General features: G+C 39.0%; 1 protein-coding gene across 5 annotated transcripts in view; it reads right to left on the bottom strand.

Annotated features, from left to right (window-relative positions):
* NOL8 (nucleolar protein 8) overlaps positions 1-16652 on the bottom strand; it is a 39988-nt gene that overhangs the window by 15602 nt on the left and 7734 nt on the right. For all 5 annotated transcript variants that reach the window (XM_045188106.3, XM_045188105.3, XM_024580780.4 and 2 more), the window contains 5 exons: positions 7722-7790; positions 4178-6004; positions 2654-2767; positions 2027-2146; positions 1655-1745 (listed from right to left, as the gene is read on the bottom strand). In XM_045188106.3, coding sequence (XP_045044041.2) covers positions 1655-1745; positions 2027-2146; positions 2654-2767; positions 4178-6004; positions 7722-7790 — 2221 coding nt within the window. The remainder of the gene's footprint in view (positions 1-1654; positions 1746-2026; positions 2147-2653; positions 2768-4177; positions 6005-7721; positions 7791-16652) is intronic.

Here is a 16652-nt window from a genome sequence, read left to right as displayed (position 1 = left end):
CGTACAAGGGGAGAATGAAGCAATAGGAACTTACAGAACCTTGGGAACAGCCTATATCTAGAGACAAAGGGACAATTAGGAATGAAGAAAAGAAGAAGAAAACGAGGAAGATATGATATAATGGAAGCAAAGGGAAGAGAACATTTTAAGAAGGGATAGGAAACAGTGACAAATGCTACAGGGCAGGCTGAAGATGGTGAAGCTAGAGAAAATGCCACTACATCTGGTGAACTGGTTATTTTCAGTTTTGAGGGAACATATGCCAGAAGAGCTGTAAGGAGATCAAAGTGGTAGAAGTTAAGCAAGTAACCTCTATGTGTAGCTTCTTTTCTTTCTCTTTCTTTCTTTTTTTTTTTTTTTAAGATTTTACTTATTTACTTATTTTTAGAGAGAGGGGAAGGGAGGAAGAGAGGGAGAGAAACATCAATTTGTGGTTGTCTCACACAAGCCCCCCACTGGGGACCTGGCCCACAACCCAGGCATGTGCCCTAGACTGGGAATCGAACCAGCGACCCTTTGATTCGAAGGCCAGCACTCAATCTGCTGAGCCACACCAGCCCCAGCTATGTGTAGCTTCTAAATGTGGGCTATTCCAAAGGTTCTCTTCATTCCGGTTTTCAACATGGGTGGGATTTTGAGTGAGAAGCTCTGAAACATAACTTGATGTTGGCCCTGGAGAACTTACTCTTTGAACTCTGGTGTCTGGAAATGCACAATACACATAATAATCACCTCAAAGAATTGATATCATCAAATCAGAGACTGTATTTACAAGAATGTCAACTGGTTCTGAATTAGATGTAGTTTATTTTTTCATGTTTAGAATGAAAAAGAAAAGATGGGAGTGGCAACTCAAAAACTGGCAGGGATGAAGGAAAGGCCTTTTGGATCTATGACACCTTTCATTGCAGAAATAGGATAGGAGCTAGGACAAAGCAGAAGGGTAAAGAAGCACGTGAGAAGGATGTATGAATAGGGGGATTAAGATGCAAATTAGATTAACTCAAGAAGGAAAGAAAAAGAGACAATATAAAGAAACAAGTTCAGAAATTACAGAAGGAAGCAGGGAGCTCACTCAAGAATAAGAGAAAGTTTAGAACGGCTGCTATGAAAAACACAAAAGGAAGTCAAAAAGAGTAGAATTGGGATGCTTCTGATAGCAACATCACTGTTAGATACACCCAAATAAGGATGAATTTAAGTAGAATGACATTTGATAGCACATTTCTTTTTAAAGACTGGAACCCAGCATACACAGAGGAGGGAAGATGAATACTGTCTTTTAGAAAGTCAGGTGCCACTTAACTGTCTTCCACAGCCACACCTAGACCTCCCAATCTACTGCCAAATAGGGACCTCGCCTTTTCTCTTCCGCCAGAGATGAGACAGAGGAAGATGATGCCTCTGGTGGATGCTATGTATTTATTCCTGTCATTTCTGGCAGCTTCAAGTACTTTTAAATTTTGTAAATAATTAATATGTACAAATGAACTCAAGGAGTAGTGAGTAAGCTAAGCATTGGATTATAAGCTTCACAATTCAATGGCTTGGGGTAAAGAGTTTTTCCATGAGTTAAGCAAAAGAACTAGACTAGATAACTTCTTAGGGTGTGCCGACTCTGACATCAGCACTGTTTGGACAATGAGGCATTTACCTTCCTGTTCCTCTTCACTGTCACTTTCTAGAAATCGGGAGTCCATGCGAAATCTTTCATCAGTGCCAAAGTGAGACTGCAAATCCATGAGCTACAAAGATAAAATACACAATTGATAGCCATATTCTCAAGAAATTGCTTCTAAAGAAGACCCCCCAAGTGCATTCCCTGCACCCTGAAATTGCAGTTATTGTTTGTATAACCTCACCCACCCATGAAGCACTCAGAATGAGTAGTTGAGAATTTACTCCCAAAATAAACTTTTAAACACAGGAGTGCGGGTCAAGGTCTTCTTGAACTTACCTAGATTTAAGGACTATGTTGAAAAATAAGGACATATTGTAAGTTCTATCATTTTCAAACTTTACTAACCTTCTTTCCAGCTCTACCTTCAAACTGAGGTTTAATTCTGAACCTACTATTGTCATCTTCAGAATCATATTCCTTCTCATCGCTGTCAAATAGCTTCCCAGATGCTCTATTCAAGAATTCCTGTTATGTAGATTAAGACAGAAGCACTTATTAAAAACTGAGGCAATCAGTGTTTTCTTTATTATGTAATATTGCCTCTCACATTTAAGAACCAACCTCCCAGATGCATCTCCCAGGAAAGGGCAAATGGTGGTCAGAATGGAAACTCTTGACTCAGTGGTATCTACTTGGTCTTTCAGGCCACTAGTGCAGAGACCCCCAGTGCAGTCTGAAGGGGGTGCGAGGGAAAGGGGGAGAGCTGTTATATACGTGTGAACAGTTTCAACAGGATCTCACTGATGTTGATGTCACTGTGTAGATGACATGAAGGCAAGGCTCATGTGGGATACAATCTCCAAGGTCCCTGTAGTCTGTGTGTGGTGGACTGGGGGGCCCTGAGTTTCACTGTGGCTCCCAGAGGATTTTATATTGCGCTTGGCAGCTGTGTGGAGCTCTTGGTATGCAAATGACAGAAATAGATCTGCAGAAATAGAGGAGTACCCACACAAGACATCCTGAACTTCTTACTTTTACTGGTTTCTCTATCAGACAGCTTTGCTCCCGAGTGGACATCTTCTCTGTCTCACTTTCACTGTCAGAACCAAAGATGATGTGCGTTGGCTTGTCCTCTGGATGACCATCCTAGAGCAGTCATCAAAGGCATCATATCTTAAGACAATCCCTCATCTCCGTTCCTTCTCTAGTCTACTTCCCACCCTTTTTTCTTATCTAGTGAATGCCATTAAGCACTTATCTTCTAAGACAGTAACTTATGAGTTCTCTTTCTCTCCATACCCAGTCGATCACCTAGTCCCACCAACTGGACTTTCTTGGTATCTTTTAAATCTATTCCCACTGTTACTGCCTGGCTCACAACTTCCCAAAGGCTGTCCCTGGTTCCAGATTTACCCCATTCAGTTTGTTCTTCATCATGGTCTAAACATTCTTTCCTGAACAGAATTTGGCAAACTTTTTCTGTAAAGGGCCAGAGAATAACTATTTTAGGCTTTGTGGTTTTAGTCCTGTAATTCCTTTTTAAAAAATGCTTTAAAAATGTAAAAACCATTCTTAGCTTGGAGGCTCTACCAACACAGGCTGTGGGCTTACATGGCCTGTGAGCTGTAGTTTGTCAACTCCTGTTACAATATATAACGCAACTAATCTTCATTCCTTTGCTTAAAGTTCTTCAGTTTTTTCACAGCCTTAAGAATAAAGTCCAACCTCTGTAGCCTCTTTGCAACCTGTATTTATTTCTCTACACTTATTTCTTCCACCTCATACTCTATACATTTCAGTCATACTGACTGCAAATGTTCCCATAGGTATAAATTGCTCCCTCTTCAGAAATACCTTTCTTCTCCTTTGCTACCCTTTTACCTCTGCCTAACCAGTTTATACTGATCTTCTCACTACACTCAGTTCAGGCTGAAGAAACCCCCTACCACCAACATCTGGACCAACTTGGTGCCTCCTACGCGCTTCTACGGCACATAGGCACACTTATCTCTTCGCCTGTGGAACTCAACTGCCCTTCTGCTCACCACACTATGAGCTAATGACCACCTGAGAAAGGGACCATGATTCTTGAACTCATTCTATAAATGTAGTACTTATAGTGAAGGCCTAGAACTTCATAGGGACTTAACAGTTGTTGAAAGAATAAAGGCTCATTATAGCAAATCTTGGCAAGATATAAATTACTTGGGAAGTGATTTACATCCCAAGTAACTGGGAAGTAAATTACTTGGGAAGTAATTTCAGACATATTAGGACACATTACTTAATTATACCAGTCCTAGTTTCTAAAGTAGAGTGAACCATGAAAAAAAATAGAAAAAAACAAATAAAAAATGTTTTCCTAATAGTTTAATCTCACTTCTGTCAAGATATACTAAAAATATATGGTGATAAAAGTTTCTAACTCAAGGACATAAAACATGAAACTGGTGGGTGCTAAGATACTGACCTCTTAAGGGGCATGCCTACCTTCATGGAAAGAAAAGGATACAATTTTAGAGTTCTTATTAAACCAGAGACTGAAAATATACTCACCACATTTGCCAGGGCATTATGAACCAGCTTCTTTTGCACTTCTTTTGCTTTCTTCCTTGCCTCTAAGGCTGCCAAACGTTTCTGATTATCTTCAGCTTGTTTGTCCTCTGCATTAACATCTGATGAACTCTCAACAGAAAGTGGGAAGTCAGTTTCACTTCCCTGAGAGTCCATCCTGGAGGACACCTCTGGAGATTTCTCAGGGACCACATGGCTGCTCAGGTCAGGCCTCTTTTGAGATCCCTCCTCTGTTTTTATGGACCTGTGGCAACAGTCTTCCTCAAAGCCTCTCCCGGGAGTCTCTGCACCAAGACTTACAGATTTCTTATCTTTTAATGTCAACAGACTAGAACTAGGAATTCTCCTTCCCTTTTCTGAACTGCTAGGGGACACCACTTTGTAATTTTGGCTCTTAAAAATGAACTGTCTCTTTTGAGGCTGAATATGGTTTGGATCATCTGCTTTCTTTACACATTGAAAAGGAGTCAGTTTTCCCAATGGGCCATTTTCCGTGGACATGCTAGTGGGATCCTGAAGTTTCAAGGAATTCTGACTTTTATTAATATTGCCAGAGGCAACATTCTCTTTCATAGATTTTTTAACCAATTCCTTCCCATAGAGACAACCTGTTCCCTTGAATGCCTGGAATTTTAGCTTTAAGTTGTTTTCATTTGGTTTCTGTTTTCCAGGGGTATTCTCTTCTCCTTCTAAAAGGGAAGCCACAATCTCTTCTGGATAAATACATTGTTTACTTCTGTGGAGGCTACCAGAAGTCCTGTGGCTTTTGGAGGTTCTGTCAGACTTGGAGGTGGTTTCCCAGCCATCACTCTTAGTATCTTCTTTTGGAGCCTTCAGTTCACTGCCAGCCAACTGTCCCAAGTCAGCTAAAGTAAGAGTCACATGGAAAGAGTTTTTCATCATGGCCTTATACTCATCTTCCTCAGATTTCGTTGATTCTGACACAGAATCAGCATTCTCACTGCTAATGGACTTGGACAGAGATTTACAACTAAGATCCTTAACTCTGTTGCTGATGGCTAGTCCTATGTTGTTTTTTCTTTTTTGTACTTTAATAGAATGATCAGAAAGCTCGCAGTTCTTTCTATTTTTCAAAGAAGTTTTCTTATACATAGACTTTTGCATTTGTGAAAACTGTATACTATTTTTGATCTTACCGACATTTTTTTTCATTGCAACATCATCTGTATGTCCTGAATCATAGTCACAATTATTACCCACAACATTATCTTCACTATCAAGGCAAGAGACATTATTTTTGATACCCAAACCTGTTAAAGAACAAAGTTTGTGAACATTTGATTTGAAATCATTTCTTACAACTTCAAAGGGATCATCATTTTCAGATTCATTTATTGAGGAACATGAAGTTCTCCCGAAGTTTTCCTCTCTTGCAATCATTAGGCTTAATCTATCTTCGAATTCAATATTATCATCAGATAAGCTATTTTTGTTTCTTTTAAGTTTTCGACTATCAGAATCAGGTACATGGGGTGATTTAGGAGTAATGGGATCATTACTTATTTCTTGAGCAGTCTGTTGCAGTGTTAAGTGTGGATTCTTCATTATTATTCTATGGTGTCTTGATTTCACAGCCAGAGATGCAGAGAGGCTCTCATCCTTCTGCACTTTTATTATCTTGTTGGGAGGGCAGTGAAAGTCAGAAAATTTCCTTTGTTGTTTCTTACTCACAGGATCATTCCCTCCTTCCAACTCCCAAGTGAGACTGGATATAGGAATGGCATTTGTGAAATCCTCCCCTATTTTTTTTAAGTTGTGGCAGTATTTTGATGGATCATATTTTATAATGTTTCCAAAAGTCAAGGAACAAAATAGAGGCCCTAGGTTTTAGGAAAACCTGTCAATGTGGTGAAACAAAAGGAATACTTTTTAATTGTACTCTCAGTTTCTTTTCCCAACAAAATGAGGACTTCTCAGGTTCTCTGGAATTAAACATTCTATCTAGAGTTAAAACAAAGCACCATCACTAATAACCGGAAGAAATTACTTGGGAGGTAAAATTAAGCACCATTACTATTAATCGGCAGAGTATCTATTGAATGTAGACATTACAGCAAACTAATTCAGGTTATATTCTAGATACAGAGACCCCCAAACTGTTCTCTGTAAATCTGAGAAATCCACCACTGAGCTGTTGCCATAAAGCAGAATATAGAGGGGCACCCAAAGGGGCACAGCTAGACACTGCATGCCCTTGGGTCTTAGCTTTTTTTTGTATTCCTGCCTTCTTCATCCTGGCTTGTCCTAGCTCTGATTCTCCTCCCTCAATAACATCCATTTTACATCTACTCACTCTCTGCAGGGTGTTTTATAGGTCTTTATTAGAAAGGTAGTAATTCTTTATTAGGGTGTGTTTTTTTTGCTAATATTATCCAGAAAGATTCTAGTTAATGTCAATGTGCTGTGATGACTGTTGACATTTGCTGGATTTCTTAAAATATATGAACAGGCAATACGAAGATGCTTTAAGTTATCACTTCCAAAAAGTGTCCATGGTCTCTCAGCTTCACACTTCCTTTCAATATCCCCCTCTTTGCTCTTAGTGGCTGCCACTGGTAGGAAGCCAGAAGGTAAAGAGAAAGAAAAGTCACTATTTCCCTGATTTTTGTGCCACTGGCAGGGTGGACAACAGCAGCAGCTGTGGCTAGGGCTTCAGTGACCTCAGTGGCACAGTAGCTATAAGCAATGAGGGCACACCTTTCTCCTTCTCTAACTCCAGAAGGTAGCTCTTTGCTTGGGTTAATTGATCTCTGGGCTGCCTGATATTCAGCTTTTGGCTCCTCCAGGATATTTACAATACACTGGATATATTACATCCTCTCTGTTTGAAATACCTGGAATTGCTTCTGCTTCCCTGGCACATACTATAAAAGTTAAAGGATACACAAGTTATACCGTCTGCCCAGAAGTTCATAACATTAGGAATTTGAGGTCTTAAGACAATCTGACTGCAATTCCTTAAGGGTACAGGCATCTGCGTTTGCTCATTCTGGGTTCTATACTATTTCTCTACCTACCATTCTCATGCTTGTCTACATATTTTAATCTACTATTTTCCTCTCTCCTGGACTCTTTCCTATTACTTTTCTAGTAATGTGAAACCTCCTCTACTACCTCCAAAGCTTTCTTTAACAATAGCCTCATGTTCCTTTGCCCTACTTTACCTCTTTTTTGACATGGCTTTGAATCCATGCCAAATGAGAGGAAGGGTTTATAAATTAATAAGTGAAAAGGCTTCTTTGACAATCACCATTTGTATCACATAGTTGTATAAAAAACTCATTACATTCTGTAATTATTCTCTTAATTGTTCTATCCTTTTAGGTAGTAAGGTCTTACTACCTTACTACCTTGGCTAGAAGTTGGGAACAAAAACCCCTTAAATAAACATTTAGAGATTTCCTGACAGAGGTAGGAAAATTCTAAAGGTAGGATATAAACTTTCACAATTAACCAAAACTGTACTAAATAATAATTACTCTGAAAACCCAATTGCAAAGGATATTTTACGTTTATGTTGATTCTTTAGATGAAGAATAGGTAAGACTCTTCCAAATTTACTCACAACCCAATTCTAAAAAAAAAAAAAAAAAAAAAGTACTTACTATATATGTCACAAATGAAAAAGATTAACCACTTTTTATAAATATAACTTAAAAAAACTGAACTCACACTCAGTCATGATTACTGTTGGGTTTAGTTTTCTGATAATGAAACATGAGTTCTCAAAAAAAAGCGTATGAAGAAAGAAAAAAGAAAGAAGGAAAATTGGGCAAGTTATCGATCCCATATAAACCATGTAGGATGCTTCACAAAAAACACCACTTGTTAGTGACACCAGCAGCATGAGAGGACCTCCCCTTAAAGTTATAACAAGTTGGACAGCCACAATTCAACAAAGGACTTAAGACATGAATGCCTCAGAGGGATCCATGCATTGAGACATCTAAAGGTGGGCATATCAGAGTGAGCAGGGGAAGAAGGGTCGAGAACAGAGATAGAAGAGGAAGATGCAGTCTGGTGCTCACTGTGGACAAAACGGACATGACAGCAGGGAAGGGTTGGGTGTCCACTGTGACACCATTAGTGGACAGAATGGAGGGGCAGAGGCAGCAATCGGGCCTGGGTGGCAGGTACACAGTGAGGCTGAGCCCAGGGTCACAGCAGAGAAGCGGTGCAAAGAGTTGTAGTATTCCACAAGCTGCTAACATCAGAAAAAGCAAGCAGCGGTCATGGGAACCCCTCCCCACCAATCCTGTGGCTTGCCCAACATTAAAACCCTCACTTGGCAGATCTTGAAAAGGCAAAAGCAATTTTCAAAAACTAAAAGGTCTGTGTACATTACAACCTAACCCAATGGAAAGAAAAGTCTGAGACATGTGCCTGGTATAGGCAGCTGAGACACCACATACGGCAGTGTAGTTGGCAGCTTATGATTGCAGGAGAATGGCACTAAAAGGCACAGACCAGCAGACCTATAGCCTGTCACATATCACCATGGGAGTGGTGCCCTGAGACTGAGGAGACTGGGTTGTAAAAAGGATGCCCACCTCCTTGTAGGATATGGGGTAATTTCCCTAACTGAGGAGGCACCAACCCATAGAGATCAAGAAAGTTCCAGCAGTACAGGTAAGAGACTTGTGCTTCGCAAGTCTCTTATGCCTCAGCACTACTCACTGGAAAAGAAAAGAAAGACCTCCACTCATAAACATGCTAAACCAGTGATTTTTCAACCACTGTGCCGCAAGAATTTTAAAAACATGCAATACTTGACTATTTAGTCAGGGACACTCTCTTCCCATAGACTGTCAAAAAAAACCCCAACAAAAAACAAAACAGCAGCAGCAAAACAATAATGTTTTGTCCCACGTGACAGCCCTGAGGTCATTTAATACAGTTTCATTTTATGGGGAATTGTTGCTTAATAAGGTTGCATTATATTGATTATTCTTATCTTCAAGTATAGACACCTGATTTTCTTTTTAAGATTTCATTTATCTATTTTTAGAGAGAGGGGTAGGGTAAGAGAGAAACAATCAGTTGCCTCTTGCACATCCCCAATTGGCCACCTGGCCTGCAACCCAGGCACATGCCCTGACTGGAAACAGAACTGGGGACGTTTTGGTTCGCAGGCCTGTGCTCAGCCCACTGAGCCACACGAGCCAGGGCGACACCAGATTTTTTTAAAAAAAAATCTCCACCTGAGGATATGTTTTTATTGATTTTAGAGAGAGAGCAAGGAGGAGGGAGAGGGAGAGAGAGAGGGAAAGGAAAAGAAACATCGATGGGTTCCCTCTCATACTTGTCCTGACTGGGGATCAACCTGCAAGCTAGCTGTGTGCACTGAACAGGAATTGAATCTGCAACTTTTTTGGTGCACAAGACAATCTCCAACCAACTGAGTCACCCAGCCAAGGCAAGGCACCTGATTTTTAAAAAAGTCACATTGAAGCAAAACAGGTAGGTAATTACCATTATTTTTGTTGTAAATCAATCAAAATTATACATTTTTTTTGCTCAGATCAGCAAAATGTGTATTTTTTGGTGTGCCACAGAATTTAAGTAATTAGTTTATTTGTGCGATGATATAGAAATGGTTGCAAACCACTGTGCTAAACAATAAAGAGTCAATATTTAAAAAAGAGAGAGATTCAATTCCCACAAATGCTCAGTAAGAGAAATAATGCATCAAGAAAAGTGAATAACCAAGGTAACAAGTAAGTTCAGAAAGAAAATGAAAAACATGCAGAAAACAAACTTAAAGACAAGGAAGACAGAATGCAAGATTACAGTACTGAAAAAATTCAACAAGATACAAGAAATTTCAAAAAATTAGGTCAGTAAGTTCAAGAATAAAAATCAATGAACAAAAGGAGTACTTTACCCAAAAATTGAAACTTTCAACAAAAACCAAACAAAAATTCTGGCTGAAGAGCTCAATAAAAGAGATGATGAATGAACTAGCAAACTTAGAAAATAGAGTAGACCAGCTGGAGGAAAGAATGAGTAACGCCAAAGACAGAAATCTAGAAATGACTCAGGTGGGAGAAGAGATTCGAAAGTAAAAAAATTTAAAGAGTTACCCTGGCCGGTGTGGCTCAGTGGATTCAGTGCTGGCCTGCGAACCAAAGGGTCACTGGTTTGATTCCAAGTCAGGGCACTTAACTGTGTTGCAGGCTAGATCCCCATTAGGGTGCATGCGACAGGCAACTGCACATTGATGTTTCTCTCCCTCTCTGCCTTCACCTTTCTCTAAATAAAATCTTAAAAAAAAAAAAAAAATTTTAAAGAACTCCATAACCATTAGAGAGAGCAATATAAGAACAATGGACAGACCAGAAGAGAGGGAAAAGGGAACAATGAGCTTATTCAAAAGAAAAATCCACAGGAACTTCCTATACCTATGGGAAGAACTGGACATTCAATCTAAGAAGCTTACAGACCTCCTAATTTTCTCAAACCAAAAAGGCCTTCTTGAATGCATGTTAAAGCTGACAAAAATTGTTAAAAAAGAAACAAAGCTCAAGGTTGCCAGGGTAAAGACAGTAACCTATGAAATAAACCCCATTAGGTTATCCATCATCCAATTTTTTAGCAAAAACTCTATAAGCTTGGAGAGAGTGGTATCGACTATTCAAAATATATAGAGACATCACCATGCAAAAAATAATATATCTAGCAAGGTTTTCCTTTACATATAAAAAAAGAAATAAGTGTTCTTCCAGACAAACAGAAGCTGAGGGAATTTCCCACAAGACCTGCATTACGAGAAACGGTGAAAGGTGCTTTTCTACCTGAAACAAAGACAAATAAAACCTGAGTAAGATCATTAACAGAGAGAAGCAAAACATTGCAATTCTTGTTCAGCATAGGGTATTAAACATTTAAATATAATATAAAGGTTAAAGGAGGTAAAATCATTTAAAAATAAACAAGATAAATAGGTACTGCAATGGGAAATGGACACACAGTATAAAAGAAGATAATCTGTGACAACAGAAACATAAAAGGGGATGGGGGAAGGACTGATCTTGCACTGGTAAATTGAGATGAGGTGCAATAACAAGAAAAAAAAACTGTTGTACTATCAAACTTTTTTTTTTTTTTCATAAACCTAGTGGTAACTACCACAAAACAAAAATCTAGAACTGAGACACATAACATAAGAAAAAGGAAACAGCCCTGGCTGGTGTAGCTAAGTTGGTTGGAGTGTTGTCCCATAGACCAAAAGGCTGGGAATTCGATCTCAGGTTGGGGTGCGTATGGGAGGCAACCAACAGATGTTTCTTTTTCTCTCTCTTTCCCTCCCCCCCGGCAAACTCTTCCTCTCTCTCTAAAATCAATAAACATATTAAAAAAAAAAAAACCAGAGGAAAAATTGTAAAATACCACCAAACTAAAATAATAGACAGAAACACAAGGGAAAAAAAATAGTGAAGACACAGAACTACCAAAAAACAAAGGATAAACTGGCCATCGCTACCTTCAAGAGACACACCTCAGCTACAAAGACAAACATAGTGAAGGGGTGAAATATGATATTCAAAGCAAGTAGCATTCAGAGAAAAGTTGGTGTAGCCATACTTAAAACAGACAAAATAGATTTCAAGATTAAATATGGTAACAAGACACAATGATGGACATTTTATAATGATAAAGGAGGCAATACATCAAGAAGACATAACACCAATATACTGTATTTTACCATGTATAACGTGCTCTGGTGTATAATGTGCACCCACATTTTTTGTGTACGTTATACACAGGAATTATTATACCAATTACAATACCCATGGTATATAATCATTCTATCCATGTATAATGCACATCTTTATTCCCTCAAAAATTTGGGCAGAAAAGTGCATATTTTACATGGCAAAATATAGTATATGCGCCCAACCTAGGAGCATAAAATATATAAAGCAATTATTAACAGAAAGGGAGAAACTGACAAAAATGCAAGTATAGTATGCAACATAAATACGCATTGTCAGCAATACACAGACCATCTAAACAAAAACATTACTAGTGAGCCCTGGCTGGTGCAGCTCAGTGGATTGGGCCTGCGAACCAAAGGGTCACCAGTTCAATTCCCAGTCAGGGCACATGTCTGAGTTGCAGGCCAAGTCCCCAGTAGGGGGTGCTCAAGAGGCAACCACATATTGATGTTTCTATCCCTTTCGCCTTCCCTTGCCCCTCTCTAAAAATAATAAATAAAATCTTTAAAATGAAATAAAATAAAACATTAATAACAGCAGCTATAATAGCATAAACAATAACAAAAAAATCAACAAGGAAGTATCAGTCTTAAATGAAACATTAGACCAAATAGACATTATCAATATTTACAGAGCTTCCATATCAAATACCAGATAACACATTCTTCTCCAATGCATATGGACTATTCAAGGATAGTTAGTCCCTCTGTTGGTGTACAGAACTAGCCTTAACAAATTTAATAAAATTGAAATCATACTAAGCGTATCTACTGACCACAATGCTTTGAAACTGTTAATCAACTGGAAAAGGCTTGAAAAACTAAAAACGTGAAGATTAAACAGCATGCTACTAAACAGCAATGGAGTCAAAGAAAAAATAAAATCAGAGATCAAATGATACATAGAAACAAATGAAAATGACAATACAACATATCAAAATTTGGGAGATGCAGCAAAAGCACTAATAACAGGTAAACTTACAGCATTACAAGCCCACCTCAATAAATAAGAAAAATCTCAGATAAATAGCCTAACATTTCTCCGTAAAGAAACAGAAAAAGAACAAAACCTAAAGTCAGCAGTGTCAGGATGGGCAGGGTGGGGAACCATTCCAAGCGTGGGAAATGTGGCTCAGCCCCCACTTGGAAAACCAGTGGGGAGCGAGGTTGGCGGGCAGGACCCACGTCCACGGATAAGTTCTCCAGTGGGAAATCAGGCCTGCATTGTACCTAGACTGCTATGAGACTTGCTCTTGCTAAAAAAACTCCCTCACCCTGAATTGAGGAAGCAAATGTTTACTGAGTATCTTTATCTTCCCAGAATCTGGGCTAGACCCCCCAGGTATGGGACAAAGCCTTTTCGACCATTTCTCCTTTTACATTGCAAATGTCCTCCTTTGATGTATTCAGTGACTTCCTCTCCTGTGTCTGCAAAGATAACCACCCCAAACCTATGAGTGATAAATGAGGACCATCTTTGATGTAGGAGGCCTAGAAAAACAATAAAGCCTGTCCAGGCGGGGGTGAAGGGGTCTCTCTCTAACTTGGAGAGTGGCCACATAGCCCCTTTTCCCCCACCGGATTTCTATAGTCCGTGTGTATGTGCGTTTGAATACTGAAACCTCAACAGCAGATCTTGCGGGACGAGATCTGCGTCAGGCAGGGCAGGACAAAATGGCAGCCAAACTACAACCCGGAAAAGATGGCTGACATCAAACCAGGGAACCGAAATTGCAGGCTTTGTCAAGACCGATATCCGCATGGCAACCTGAGCCCGAAGAGAACCACCAATGATAGATTGCCACCTGGTTCAAAGAGACCAATCCCTAGCCCCCACGAAGAGAGCCAACCAGAATTTGGTGCATAAAACCTCACCATATTCCCTGCTTGGGCGCAACTTCCTCGGCCCTGCTCTGTGGACCGGGGAACCTCGCCCGGGTGTGCAAACCCCAATAAAGCTCTGTACTGTCTAATTTTGTGGCTGATTGGCATTTCTTCCTCGGCGGAGCCTAAGAAAACCTTTCAAGCAGGACAAAAGAAATTATAAAAATTAATGCAGAATTAAATAAAATACAGACCAAAAAACGATAGAAAAAATTCATGCAGGAAAGAGCCGGTTCTTTAAAAAAATGTATATGATGCATATTTGAGAAGACTCAAAATCAGAAATGAAAGCTGAGAAATTATATTGGACACCAAGAAGTACAATGGATTATAGGTTATACACCATCATATACAACAACCTAGAAGAAATGGAATATTTCTTAAAAATAAAAATAACCTTCCTACACTGGATCAAGAAGGACTGAAAAATCCAAATAACCAATCAACATTAAGGCCCTAGGAAATTGGAAGTCATCAAAAACCTCCCAGTAAATAAAAGTCCAGGATCAGATGTCTTCACTAGTGAATTCTACCAAACATTCAAAGAAGATTTAATTCCTATACTTTTCAAACTTTTTCAAAAAATTGAGAAAGAAGCAATGCTTCCAAACACATTTTATGAAGCCATCATAACCCTGATGCCAAATCCTGGCACCGATAACACACACACAAAAATTACAGACCAATATCTCTGATGAATACATATGCAAAAATCCTGAACAAGATACTAGCAAATAGAATACAACAGTACATTAAAAACATAATGTATACATCATGATCAAATGGGGTACATTTCAGGGGCCTTAGGATGGTTCAACATATGCAAGTTGATCAAGTAATATCATTAATAAATGATGGATAAAAATCATATGATAATATCATAGATGCAGAAAAAAACATCTGACAAGAAAACGACATACAGTTATGTGAAAAACATTCAATAAAATAGGTATAGAAGAAAAGTACCTCATAAAATAAAGGCCAAAATCCTCAGTTAATTTCACACTGGATAGTGAAAAACTGAAAGTTTTTCCTGTAAGATCAGGAATAAGACAAGAACGTCCACTCTCACCACTCTTATTCAACACAGTACTGGAAATCCCAGCAAAAGAAATCGGACAAAAGAAAGCCATAAAAGGCAACCAAATTGGAAATGGAGGTGTAAAATTGTCACTTTTTACAAATTACATGATTCCATACATAGATAACTCTAAAAATGCCACCAAACAAACAGTACATAAATACAGTAAAGTTGCAGGTATAAAATCAGTGTAGAAAAGTCCATTGTGCTCCTGTATACTAACAATGATGTATCATTAAAAGAAATGAAAAAAAATTCCATTTGAATTTACAAAAAATATAAAAAATACCTAGGAATAACTTAATGAAGGATGTGAAGGAACTATTCACTTAATAACTATAAAACATTGATGAAGAAATTAAAGAAAACACAAAGATATGTAAAGGTGTTCCATGAACAATGGAATACTTTTAATCTGTTTGAAATTGTCCTATTACCTAAAGCAATATACAAATTTAATGCAATCCCCATCAAAATCCCAATGGCAATTTACAAAGACAGAGAACAAAAAAATGATCAATATTTATGGAAACACTAAAGACTCAGAATAGCAAAAGTAATCCTGAGAAAAAAGAACAAAGCTGGAGGTATCATATTTGCTGGCTTGAAATTCTTTTACAAAGCTACAATCATCAAAATAGCATGGCACTAGCAAAACAAAACAAAACAAAACAAAACAAACCAGACAGCAGACCAATGGAATAGAATGACAGCCCAGAAATTAACCCACATGTATATGGGCAAACAATTTTCGACAAAGGAATCAAAAACATACACTGGATAAAGGACAGCCTCTTCAGTAAGTGGGGCTGGGAAAATTGGAAAGCCACATGCAAAAGAATGAAACTAGACTGCTGTTTGACCACATATACAAAAACCCTCAAAATTAAATAAAGACTTAAATATAACACCCGAAACAATAAATTACACTGAAAAAATCATAGGCACCGAACTTATGGATCTTGGTCTCAAAGATTTTGTGAATTTGACCCCAAAGCCAAGGGAAATAAAAGGAAAAACGAATGATTGGGACTGTATCAAATTAAAAATATCAAAAAAACCTGAAAGGCTACCATCTGACTAAGAGAATATATGTGCAAACAATACCTCTGATAGCTTCTGGCCAAGATGGAGGCGTAGGTAGACACCCTCTGCCTACTCTCACAACCAAAAGGACAACAAACTGAAATACAAGATAACCAGAACTGTCAGAAAATTGAACTGTATGGAAGTCCGAGAACCAAGGAGTTAAAGAAGAAACATTCACCCAGAATGGTAGGAGGGGCTGAGATAAGCAGTTGGGGTGGGGAGGACCGGTGGCAAGCAGCAGCTGGAGGACTGGGGCAGGTAAGGCAGAGGCTCGAAACTGGGCATTCCAACATTCGCATGTAGATAACCAGGAAGAACAACTGGGGAGCGAGACAGACAGCAAGGGATCCAGTGCCAGGAATAAAGCCTCAAAATCTCTGGCAGTAAAAACCTGTGGGGGTTGTGTAGAAGAAGAAACTCCCAGCCTCACAGGAGAGTTCATTGGAGATGCCAACAGGGTCCTAAAAACACAAACCCATCCATCCAGGAATCAGCAACACAAGTTCCCAATTTGTTCGTGGGTAGCGGAGGACATGAGTGAAAGCTGGCAGAGAGCTGACCAAGTGGCATTATTCCGTCTCAGATGCCTCCCCCACATACAGCACCACAAGCAGCAACCTGGTTGGCCCTGCCCTTGGTGAAAGCCTCAGGCTCTGTCCCTTAGT

Source organism: Desmodus rotundus, chromosome 3, assembly GCF_022682495.2.
Source record: "Desmodus rotundus isolate HL8 chromosome 3, HLdesRot8A.1, whole genome shotgun sequence".
In the NCBI taxonomy this organism is placed as follows: Eukaryota; Metazoa; Chordata; class Mammalia; order Chiroptera; family Phyllostomidae; genus Desmodus; species Desmodus rotundus.
The sequence above is the reverse complement of the archived record's forward strand: the minus strand, read 5'-3'. Positions and strand labels throughout refer to the sequence as shown.